Raw genomic sequence first — 12,736 nt, forward strand, 5'->3', positions numbered from 1 at the left:
AGCCTTATGGCAGAAAGTGAAGAGGAACTAAAAAGCTTCTTGATGAAAGTGAAAGAGGAAACTGAAAAAATTGGCTTAAAGCTCAACATTCAGAAAACGAAGATCATGGCATCTGGTCCCATCACTTCATGGGAAATAGATGGGGAAACAGTGTCAGACTTTATTTTTGGGGGCTCCAGAATCACTGCAGATGGTGACTGCAGCCATGAAATTAAAAGACGCTTACTCCTTGGAAGGAAAGTTATGACCAACCTAGATAGCATATTCAAAAGCAGAGACATTACTTTGCCAACAAAGATCCGTCTAGTCAAGGCTATGGTTTTTCCAGTGGTCGTGTATGGATGTGAGAGTTGAACTGTGAAGAAAGCTGAGTGCCGAAGAATTGATGCTTTAGTACTGTGGTGTTGGCGAAGACTCTTGAGAGTCCCTTGGACTGCAGGGAGATCCAACCAGTTCATTCTAAAGGAGACCAGTCCTGGGTGTTCTTTGGAAGGACTGATGCTAAAGCTGAAACTCCAATACTTTGGCCACCTGATGTGAAGAGTTGACTCATTGGAAAAGACCCTGATGCTGGGAGGGATTGGGGGCAGGAGGAGAAGAGAATGACAGAGAATGATGGCTGGATGGCATCACCGACTCGATGGACATGAGTTTGGGTAAACTCTGGGAGTTGGTGATGGACAGGGAGGCCTGGCGTGCTGGGATTCATGGGGTCGCAAAGAGTCGGACATGACTGAGCGACTGAACTGAACTGAATTTCAGGTTTAATTTCTTAACTTTAAAGCATTTATAGGCTTAGGTTTTGGTTTGGTTACGTAAGTCACTCATGGCCTAGAACCACCTCTGTGTGGTAGCCTCCTTGTTTAACATACCATGCTGTATGAAAATTTGATAGTTTGACTTATTTTAAATAACTAGTTTCTCATTGTAATGTTTCTTCAGAGCCATTGATACCATCACCAACAAAAGTATTAAATATTTAGTGTTGAGAAGTAGCAGAATATTTCTTACTTGGACAAGGTTTATAGATTTGTTGTAATGGTGGTAGTATGATGGTGGCAGTAAAAGTTAAATGTAATACTTTTTAAAAATTCTTTGGAAATTTTACAAAACTCACATATGTTGCCTTAACTTACCTAGGAATCTAGCTATCTGGTAGAAAATAGCATAGACTGATCTTTTTGTCTTACTATTAATCTGATCCATTTTATAGCTACATAGTAAAACTTTTAATTGTGGCAAAGTTATCACCACAAAGTAAAGAATTCGGCTGATTTTTTTATATGAGAAACCTCATTATAGGCTCTAACTAAAATTTTGTAACAAGAGGTTGGTCAGTTAGGAAAGAAATCATTATATTTCAACAGTAAATAAATTACCAGGGAAGTCTTTCAACAGTGAAGGGAGTACATGGTCTCAAAATATTAGGAAAATATATGAAATGTACAGAATTTAAATTAAGGTAGCTTATAAATAATAATTTTGGTAATGCTCAAAATATAACTGCAAAGCTGAAATTTATTTTAAGAATAATAAAAATCAGTTATTTTTTAAATGAAAGGGAAATTGGAATATTCAAAAATCCTGTTACAAATAAGGTGAATTAGTTATAGGGCTGAAGTAGTTAGATATTTCCACTTCCCATTTGAAGGATGCTATCAAAAATTTAGGAAAACTGGCAATAAGTAATATGGAAATAGGTATGGATGCCAAAAGGGGAAATGCAGTTTTGTACATCGTTTTCATATTTTTCTAAAGGTGTCTGTATATTTCCATTTAAATTATTTGGGTCAGTGTAATATAATCCTAATGGAATAGTGCCTAGAGTTAGATTATCGGTTCAAATAAGGCTTCTCTTTAACGCACATAGAAGAGAGCCCTACCAACTCGGTGTTGGTAATATATGCAAAATAAAAGCTTGCTATATAGAAGTTATATAACTTGGTGCTTTGATTTTTCTTCAACTGATATTTTTCCACAAATGTTTGAAGGTCAGTTTTTATATGTTTATGTTACTTTAAAGAGTAAAAACGCTAAAGGTGAAATTCAAGGAAGTTTCAAATTTTAACCTTTTTTTAACCCTTTCATACTTCATACCCTTGATAAATTCTGAGTAGCATATATTTCCTTGTACGTGAATGTATGTGTTGCCAAAGATTCTTATGATTATAAGGCATTGAAAATTTACCACAATTTGTAGTTAATTTACTGCATTTATTCACCACGAAAAACATATTTTCCTATGAACACTGCAAATTCTTAAAAATGCCAAACTAGCATCACAAATTAATGCTTTAAGCACATGAAATTTTCCTTAAGAAGCTCACATCTGAGCTTGTGTAGTCATTAAAAAATACGTTTCTAATATTTTTCATTAATCAGTTCATGTTTTGTGGTGCAAAAAATGGGTTACGAGAGTGCTAGGATCCTTGAGTCCTTTGGGACAACCAAATGGGAACTCAAGTGAGCAGAGGCCCCCAGGCTGCTGCTGCTGCCACTAAGTCACTTCAGGTGTGGGTGACTCTGTGCAACCCCATAGACGGCAGCCCACCAGCCTCCCCGATCCCTGGGATTCTCCAGGCAAGAACACTGGAGTGGGTTGCCATTACCTTCTCCAATGCATGAAAGTGAAAAGTGAAAGTGAAGTCGTTCAGTCATGTCCAACTCTGCGACCCCAGGGACTGCTGCCTACTAGGCTCCTCCGTCCTTGGGATTTTCCAGGCAGGAGTACTGGAGTGGGTTGCCATTGCCTTCTCCGGCCCCCCAGGCTAGTCATCTCCAGTTCTAAGCAGCAACTTCTTTTACCCCAGTGCTCCAAACAATTGTTACTGTTTTCGCTGTGTAATGATACGAAGAATTTAGGGAAACAATGGTATAGAGGAATGCCATCATCTAAGGTAATGGAATCTCCACTTAGTGTTTCCAAGGGATCATAAACTTGGAAACAGAAGATAAATCTAATAACCAAATTTGTATATAGCCTTATTTTTTAAATTATGGTAAAGTGTACATAAAATTAAGCATTTTAACTGTTTTTAAGTGTTTGATTCAGTGACATCAGGTACATTAACGTTGTTGTCCAAGCTTCATCACCATCTATCACCAAAACTTTCATCTTCCCAACATGAAACATAGTTATTAAACAATAATTCCTCCATACCACCACCCACCAACCTCTGACAACCACCATTCTACTTTGTCTCTGAATTTGACTACTCATAGTACCTCATAAAAGTGCAATCCTGTAGTATTTATACCTTTGTGGCTGCCTTATCTTAGGATAATGCTTTCAGTTGTCATCCCTGTTGTAGCATGTGTCATAACTTCCTTCCTTTGTATGTAATTCTTCAAGAGATGGGAATACCAGACCACCTGACCTGCCTCTTGAGAAATTTGTATGCAGGTCAGGAAGCAACAGTTAGAACTGGACATGGAACAGCAGACTGGTTCCAAATAGGAAAAGGAATTCGTCAAGGCTGTATATTGTCACCCTGTTTATTTAACTTCTATGCAGAGTACATCATGAGAAACGCTGGACTGGAAGAAACACAAGCTGGAATCAAGATTGCCGGGAGAAATATCAATAACCTGAGATATGCAGATGACACCACCGTTATGGCAGAAAGTGAAGAGGAACTCAAAAGCCTCTTCATGAAAGTGAAAGTGGAGAGTGAAAAAGTTGGCTTAAAGCTCAACATTCAGAAAACGAAGATCATGACATCCGGTCCCACCACTTCATGGGAAATAGATGGGGAAATAGTGGAAACAGTGTTAGACTTTATTTTTCTGGGCTCCAAAATCACTGCAGATGGTGACTGCAGCCATGAAATTAAAAGACGCTTACTCCTTGGAAGAAAAGTTATGCCCAGCCTTGATAACATATTCAAAAGCAGAGACATTACTTTGCCAACAAAGGTTCGTCTAGTCAAGGCTATGGTTTTTCCTGTGGTCATATATGGATGTGAGAGTTGGACTGTGAAGAAGGCTGAGCGCCGAAGAATTGATGCTTTTGAACTGTGGTGTTGGAGAAGACTCTTGAGAGTCCCTTGGACTGCAAGGAGATCCAACCAGTCCATTCTGAAGGAGATCAGCCCTGGGATTTCTTTGGAAGGAATGATGCTAAAGCTGAAACTCCAATACTTTGGCCACCTGATGTGAAGAGTTGACTCATTGGAAAAGACTCTGATGCTGTGAGGCATTGAGGGCAGGAGGAGAAGGGGACGACAGAGGATGAGACGGCTGGATGGCATCACTGACTCGATGGACGTGAGTCTGAGTGAACTCTGGGAGTTGGTGATCGACAGGGAGGCCTGGCGTGCTGCGATTCATGGGGTCGCAAAGAGTCAGACATGACTGAGCGACTGATCTGATCTGATACTGCATTTTGGTCAGCCATTCATCTGTCAGTAGACATTTAGGCTGCTTCCACCTTTTGGTTATTCTGAATAATAACACAAATAACTATTCCAGTCCCTGCTTGTAATTCTTTTGGGTATATACCTAGAAGTGAAATTGCTGGATCATATAATTCTATTTTTAATTTTTAAAGGAACCACCATTCTGTTTTCCATAGTGGCTGTACCACTTTACATTCCCAACAGCAGTGCACAAGGATTCCATTTTCTCCACATCCTACTTAATCACTTGTTTTGTTTTTTTTTATAATAGCTTCTAATGAGTGTGAAGTGGTATCTTAATTGTGGTTTTGGTTTAATTTCTGTATTGATTAGTGATGTTAGAATCTTTTTATGAGCTCATTGGTAATATGGCCTTATACTTTTAAAGATTTGGGGTGTGGGATTAGCAAACCAAGATTAACCAAATCTTATTTAAGAATCTTAGAGATCATCAGAGTTCTTAATCTGAAATCCATCAGTGTTTCAGAGTGTCCATGAGTAGTGTGAATGAAAACAAATTCAATCAGACTCTGAGTAGCTGTGCCTCTCAAAACTTAAGAACTTTATTGATCCAACCCAGAATCCCCAGAATGTTTTTTTAAAGTCATTGTGTTGGGAGGAGTTGGAATTAAGGAGTTTTTTTAAAAATTTCTGTTTTGTGCTTTTATTTTTTAGTGTCTGAAAAAAGAATTCATAGTGCACGTGATTTCTGTGCTATTTTAGAACTTGAAAAGTAAAATTTATCTTTAGCTCTTGGACCTACAACTAAAAAACAAAAAAATGACTAAAAGCTAAGAAGAAGTAAAATGGATGTAGTATGTTTTTATAATTGCCCGTCTTCTCAGAGTCACAGCATTCCCAAGTCACTACCAAAAAATGGACAATGCTCTACAGCTACAAAAAAGTGATATTTACTATTGAATCCATTTCAGCTGAATTCATTGCAATAAAATCATTGCATTTGAGTCTTTTATAATCTTTTTATTATAAAGAGAATGTGTAGATAGAAAAGCAACATTTACCATTGAATTCATTTCAGCTGAATTTCATTAAGAGAAATATTTGCATTTAAGTTCTTTATAATGAAATTTTACTGAGTTTTCAGTAATATCTTTACACATAGGACTCTAATTACTTTTTAAAGGTATTGATTGGGGTTTTGTATTATTTAATTTTAAAACATTGATCACTTAATTTTAAAAGCAACCAAAAGGAATTCTCATTAAATATTTTTGTTGAATAGATGATGGATACACACCTGGATTCACCTTAGCATCCTTAAAAGTAAAACTAGGAAATCTTTAAAATTTTGTAAAAAACTTCCTAGGACAGCTTACCTATTCAAGTTCATTGTCAAGTCTTCATATCTTCTTCAGTCTTTTTGAATAAGTGTGAGTGTACTCCAAGAAGGGTTTGAATACCTCTACTGTTTAATACCCTTAGGCCTTCATTTTCTCTTCTGATGTTTGTTTGATCTATATATCTGCTTAACTGGAATGTTTATACTATGAAATTTTATATTTATTTTATAGATACATTTTTAAAATTTATATTGGTTTTTTAAATTCCTGTTTTTTCTTTTGCAGCTGTATGCAGGAGCTATTCTTGAAGTCTGTGGATGAAAATTGGGGAGGTTCCCTCAAGTCCAAGGTATGTAAAATTAACTCTAGTATAAATTTCAGTTCATAACTTAAAATCAACATTTCACAAAAATAAGAAGAAAATTAAATACCATAAAACTTGAGGTGTAGAAGAAAGGAAATCAATCATACAAGTGCATCTTCATTAAAGATAAATAAGTATGTGAAAGGATAATTGTGAAAGTGTATTTTTTTGGTTGACAGCAAACAGTAATGGAGATTTGTATCTCCAAAAAGACTTGAACCTTTTCTATTCCATTCTTGCATGTCACTTGAAAATCAGTTTTATGAAGGTAATGAAGTGTTTTTTGTAAACTGAAATGCGTAAGTGCTATATTTGTATACCTCATTCTGTTTTTGCTGCCTTTCCTGTGGTTTCTTGACTTGTTTACTCAATGGCAAGAGCATTTTTGGGGTTTAGTATTATGTAAAATTGCCCATGTTAACACATGCCCTTTATTGCTGGCCTAGAATTATTTATAATAAAATATTGTTCCTTTTGGTACAGAAATGTAATCAAAGAGTTTGACTTAGGGACATTTTATCTGAGACCCAGAGCTTATGCACATCTAATTAAACACATTCTTTATTAGAATAAGAACGTATTCTGATATAGCACAGAATATAACAGCTTCTACTTGGGGAGAAAATTCCTTGCTCTTAGGATTAATTTTGCCTCAAACACTTAAACTCAGAATTGTACCAGAGTTGTTTTAGCTTTTTTTAATATCAGTTATCGAATGATAAAGTGATCATTCTTATTCCTAAAATGTTTTGACATTTCCTTTCAATTATATTGATTACTCATATTTACTGACTTGTCTTATTAATAATTTTTTGTGACTCAGATTTTCATGAGGTCAAGAGTAGATTGCAGTTAGCGCTTCTATTTGTGATGTCAGGTTTTATCATGTCCATAATAATTTCTACAGCTGCTAGTTCAGTCTTTAAAAGATTGAGTGTAGTTTATTAATCTTTGGATTACAACTTAATTATATATATATTTTTATGTATAGTTAAATTATCAAACTTGTGGGTATATGTGGTCATACTGTCGTTTCCTTTTGAAACATTAGATTTTCAATTCTGTGTATAAATATTTAATTACTACAAACCAATTTAAATTAAAATGATTGTATAATTCTTTAATCCATAGCCATATTTAATATATTATCAATATTTTCTGAGCCCATGAGAAACTAGTACATTTTTTAAGTTTATTTAAATTAGCCATGTCATGAAACAGAAGGAAAAAATTATGATAAATTATTCTAGAGAGAAGGATTAAAAATTTGAAATGTCTTATCCGCATTAATTAATTCAAGTTTTGTGGGGGGAAAGGAAGTCCCAAATCATGTCTTAGCCAGTTCCAGATATACCTCCTAGAATACTTTGGTTTTCCATGTTACGGTTGTTTAAGTAGGAAAGTCTGTAGGTATAAAAATTTCTTGTTGTATGTTGGATCTAGTGTTCTATCACTTAAGTGACATCAGAGCAATGATGTTGAGTATGTTTTCCTTCTTATGCACGAGTCTTACCATGATAAGGATGTGTCTGCAGTCTGTCTCTCCTCCAAAATAAAAAATGTAAATTTCCCCTGATTTTGTAGGTCTTAGCAAACATTTTCTCTAAAAGACCAGATAGTAATACTTTTCAGCTTTAAAGCCAATAGTGTATCCATTGCAGCTTTTGAACTTTGCTTTTGTAGCATAGAAGCAGCCATAGAAAATATTTAAATGAATACATATGCCTGTGTTCCAGTAAAACCTTATTTATAAAAGCAGGGAGGCCAGTGTGGCCTGTGGACTGTAGTTTGCCAGCCTCTGTATTAGAATCATAAATCTTTGGATACAGAAAGGAATTTTAAAATAATATACAAATGAGATAGCAAATAGGTTTTCACTTCTTGAGTGATGCCTAGGATTATGTTATCTCTGAGTTTTACTGAAAGGAATACTGATTGATTAGCATGAGCTTCATCAATTTACTCATTTATAAAGTGGGTTAATAGGTGGTATAAAATCAGTTAATATCTACCTTATTGGACTGTTTTGAGAATTGAATAACAATGACTTTCTAGCATTTGACTCTCTCTTCCCTTCACTTGTGTGAACAGGTTTTTTTATTCTCCTTTTTTGGCATCTCATCTACCACCCGAACTTCAAATATTGGGGTCAGTCACAGGCTGTGTTCTTATTTTCCCTTTTTCTTACTCTGTTAAATGGTGCCCCACTCCCTCGGTTTCTACTGCAGTGTTCACCTGGTGACTCTCAATTTATGTCTTTAACTCAAACTGTTCTTTTGTTTATCACCACACTTCAGACTGTGACTGACATTTCCACTTAGGTGGTCTCATAGTATCTTAAACCAACATACGTATATGTCACCGGGGGTCTTGTTAAAATACAGAGTATAATTCTGTAAATTTGGTTTGTATCCTAACAATTCTATAGATTGTGGCCTACATTTTTAGTTGCTGTTCAGTTGCTCAGTCGTGTCCTACTTTTTGTACCCCAATGGACTGCACCATGCCAGGCTTCCCAGTCCTTCACCATCTCCCAGAGCTTGCTCAAATTCATGTCCTTCGAGTCAGTGATTCCATCCAACCATCTTGTCCTCTGTCATCCCCTTCTCCTCCTGCCTTCAGTCTTGCCCAGCATCAGGGTCTTTTCTAATGAATTGGCTCTTCACATCAGGTGGCCAAAGTATTGGCGCTTCAGCATCAGCCCTTCTAATGAATATTCAGGATTGATTTCCCTTAGGATTGACTGGTTGGATCTCCTTGGAGTCCAAGGGACTCTCAAGAGTCTTCTCCAACACCACAGTTCAAAAGCATCAATTCTTCAGCATTCAGCCTTCTTTATAGTCCAACATCCATACATAATCACTGGAAAAGCCATAGCTTTGACTAGACAGACCTTTGTCGGCAAAGTAACGTCTCCGCTTTTTAACACACCATCTAGGTTTGTCATAGCTTTACTTCCAAGGAGCAAGCATCTTTTAATTCCATGGCTGCAGTCACTGTATGCAGTGATTTTGGAGCCCAAGAAAATAAAGTCTCTCACTGTTTCCAGTGTTTCCCCGTCTATTTGCCATGAAGTGATGGGACTGGATGCCATGTTCTTCGTTTTATGAATGTTGAGTTTTAAGCCAGCCTTTTCACTCTTCTCTTTTACCTTCATCAAGAGGCTCTTTAGTTCCTCTTCACTTTGTGCCAGAAGGGTGGTATCATCTGCATATCTGAGGTTATTGATATTAACTCCCGGCAGTCTTGATTCCACTTTGTGCTTCATCCAACCCAGCATTTCACATGATGTACAACTGTTTGAATTTGTTAAAAATCCATATTTTGGAAGGCTCATTATCTTAGAGGCTGAAGTGGTCCAAAGGGGTTCCTGAGAAAAGGAGTGCCTGATTGGTGGGTGCAGATACTGGGCTGACAATAGAACTGCCTTTTACTTTATAATTGAGGTCTAGAATGATCGATTTCTTAGAAATTTTGAGTTTATTTTCTTGTGCTTCCATGTGGAGGAGACAGGGATCCTGACCTCAATAAGGAAAGATAGCTCCATTCAGTCCTGCCCACAGTTTGAAGGACACACACTTTAATTTCTCATTTCCACTTTCCCAGCCCCTGGTGGCCACTAGTCTGCTTTCTATTCCAGTGGATTTTCTGACTCCAGATAAATGGAATCATAATATGAGGTCTTTTTTTACTTACTTCTTTCACTTAATGTGTTTTTAAGATTCATCATATTGTAGTGTATTTCAGAACTTAATTCCTTTTTATGGCTAAATAATATTACATTATACAGTTACACTGGGGGCTTCCCTGGTGGCTCAGATGGTATAAAATATGCCTGCAGTGGAGGAGAGCTGTATTCAACCCCTGGGTCGGGTAGATCCCCTGGAGAAGGAAATGGCAACCCACTCCAGTATTCTTGCCTTGAGAACTCCATGGACAGAGGAGCCTGGTGGGCTATAGTCCATGGGGTCGCAAAAGAGTTGGACATGACTGAGGTGCAATTAACACTGTACACTCCGCATATAAGTTAAAAAGCAGGGTGACAGTATACAGCCTTGACATACTCCTTTCCCAGTTTGGAACCAGTCTACTTTTCCATGTCCAGTTCTGTTGCTTCTTGACCTATATGTGGGTTTTGCACGAGGCAGGTAAGGTGGTCTGGTATTCCCATCTCTTGAGGAATTTTCCACAGTTTGTTGTGATCCACACAGTCAAAGGCTTTAGTTAGTCAATAGCAGAAGTAGATGTTTTTCTAGAATTCCCTTTCTTTTTCTGTAGTCCATTGGATGTTGGCAATTTAATCTGTGGTTCCTCTGCCTTTTCTAAATCCAGCTTGTACATCTGAAAGTTCTCAGTTCACCTACTGTTGAAGCCTCATTTGGAGAATTTTGAGCCTTACTTTGCAAGCATGTGAAATGAGTGCAATTGTGCGGTAGTTTGAACAATCTTTGGCATTGACCTTCTTTGGGATTGAGATGAAAACTGACCTTTTCATATCTACCTAAAGAAACTAAAGACCTATATATAGAAAACTATAAAACACTGGTGAAAGAAATCAAAGAGGACACTAATAGATGGAGAAATATACCATGTTCATGGATTGGAAGAATCAATATAGTGAAAATGAGTATACTACCCAAAGCAATTTATAGATTCAATGCAATCCCTATGAAGCTACCAACAGTATTCTTCACAGAGCTAGAACAAATAATTTCACAATTTGTATGGAAATACAAAAAACCTCCAATAGCCAAAGCGATCTTGAGAAAGAAGAATGGAACTGGAGGCATCAACCTACCTGACTTCAGGCTCTACTACAAAGCCACAGTTATCAAGACAGTATGGTACTGGCACAAAGACAGAAATATAGATCAATGGAACAAAATAGAAAGCCCAGAGATAAATCCACGCACATATGGACACCTTATCTTTGACAAAGGAGGCAAGAATATACAATGGATTAAAGACAATCTCTTTAACAAGTGGTGCTGGGAAATCTGGTCAACCACTTGTAAAAGAATGAAACCAGAACACTTTCTAACACCATACACAAAAATAAACTCAAAATGGATTAAAGATCTAAACGTAAGACCAGAAACTATAAAACTCCTAGAGGAGAACATAGGCAAAACACTCTCTGACGTACATCACAGCAGGATCCTCTATGACCCACCTCCCAGAATATTGGAAATAAAAGCAAAAATAAACAAATGGAACCTAATTAACCTTAAAAGCTTCTGCACATCAAAGGAAACTATCAGCAAGGTTAAAAGACAGCCTTCAGAATGGGAGAAGATAATAGCAAATGAAGCAACTGACAAACAACTAATCTCAAAAATATACAAGCAACTCCTACAGCTCAACTCCAGAAAAATAAATGACCCAATCAAAAAATGGGCCAAAGAACTAAATAGACATTTCTCCAAAGAAGACATACAGATGGCTAACAAACACATGAAAGATGCTCAACATCACTCATTATCAGAGAAATGCAAATCAAAACCACTATGAGGTACCATTTCACACCAGTCAGAATGGCTGCGATCCAAAAGTCTACAAATAATCAATGCTGGAGAGGGTGTGGAGAAAAGGGAACCCTCTTACACTGTTGGTGGGAATGCAAACTAGTACAGCCACTATGGAGAACAGTGTGGAGATTCCTTAAAAAACTGGAAATAGAACTGCCTTATGATCCAGCAATCCCCCTGCTGGGCATACACACTGAGGAAACCAGAAGGGAAAGAGACACGTGTACCCCAGTGTTCATCGCAGCACTGTTTATAATAGCCAGGACATGGAAGCAACCTAGATGTCTATCAGCAGACGAATGGATAAGAAAGCAGTGGTACATATACACAATGGAGTATTACTCAGCCATTAAAAAAGAATACATTTGAATCAGTTCTAATTAGATGGATGAAACTGGAGCCTATTATACAGAGTGAAGTAAGCCAGAAGGAAAAACACCAATACAGTATACTAACGCATATATATGGAATTTAGAAAGATGGTAACAATAACCCTGTGTACAAGACAGCAAAAGAGACACTGATGTATAGAACAGTCTTATGGACTCTGTGGGAGAGGGAGAGGGTGGGAAGATTTGGGAGAATGGCATTGAAATATGTAAAATATCATGTATGAAATGAGATGCCAGTCCAGGTTTGATGCACGATACTGGATGCTTGGGGCTAGTGCACTGGGACGACCCAGAGGGATGGTATGGGGAGGGAGGAGGGTGGAGGGTTCAGGATGGGGAACACAGGTATACCTGTGGCAGATTCATTTTGATATTTGGCAAAACTAATACAATTATGTAAAGTTTAAAAATAAAATAAAATAAAAATAAAAAATAAATGCAGTAAGTACATCAAAAAAAAAAAAAAGAAAACTGACTTTTTCCAGTCCTGTGGCCACTGCTGAGTTTTCCATATTTGCCGGCATATTGAATACAGCACTTTCACAGAATCATTTTTTAGTATTTGAAATAGATCAGCGGGAATTCCATCACCTCCGCTAGCTTTGTTCCTAGTGATGCTTCCTAAGGCCCACTTGACTTCACACTCCAAGATGTCTGGCACTAGATGAGTGATCACACTATTGTGGTTATCTGGGTTGTTAAGATCTTTTTTCTGTAGCTCTTCTGTGTATTCTTGCCACCTCTTCTTAATATC

The 12,736-nt window shown here is 37.1% G+C and overlaps 1 protein-coding gene across 1 annotated transcript in view; it reads left to right on the top strand.

The window, feature by feature from the left end:
- Positions 1-12,736, top strand: part of SELENOF (selenoprotein F) — a 43,680-nt gene that overhangs the window by 20,259 nt on the left and 10,685 nt on the right. The window contains exon 3 of the mRNA XM_005888423.3: positions 5,984-6,047. Coding sequence (XP_005888485.2) covers positions 5,984-6,047 — 64 coding nt within the window. The remainder of the gene's footprint in view (positions 1-5,983; positions 6,048-12,736) is intronic.

Source organism: Bos mutus, chromosome 3 (genome assembly GCF_027580195.1).
Source record: "Bos mutus isolate GX-2022 chromosome 3, NWIPB_WYAK_1.1, whole genome shotgun sequence".
Taxonomy (NCBI): domain Eukaryota; kingdom Metazoa; phylum Chordata; class Mammalia; order Artiodactyla; family Bovidae; genus Bos; species Bos mutus.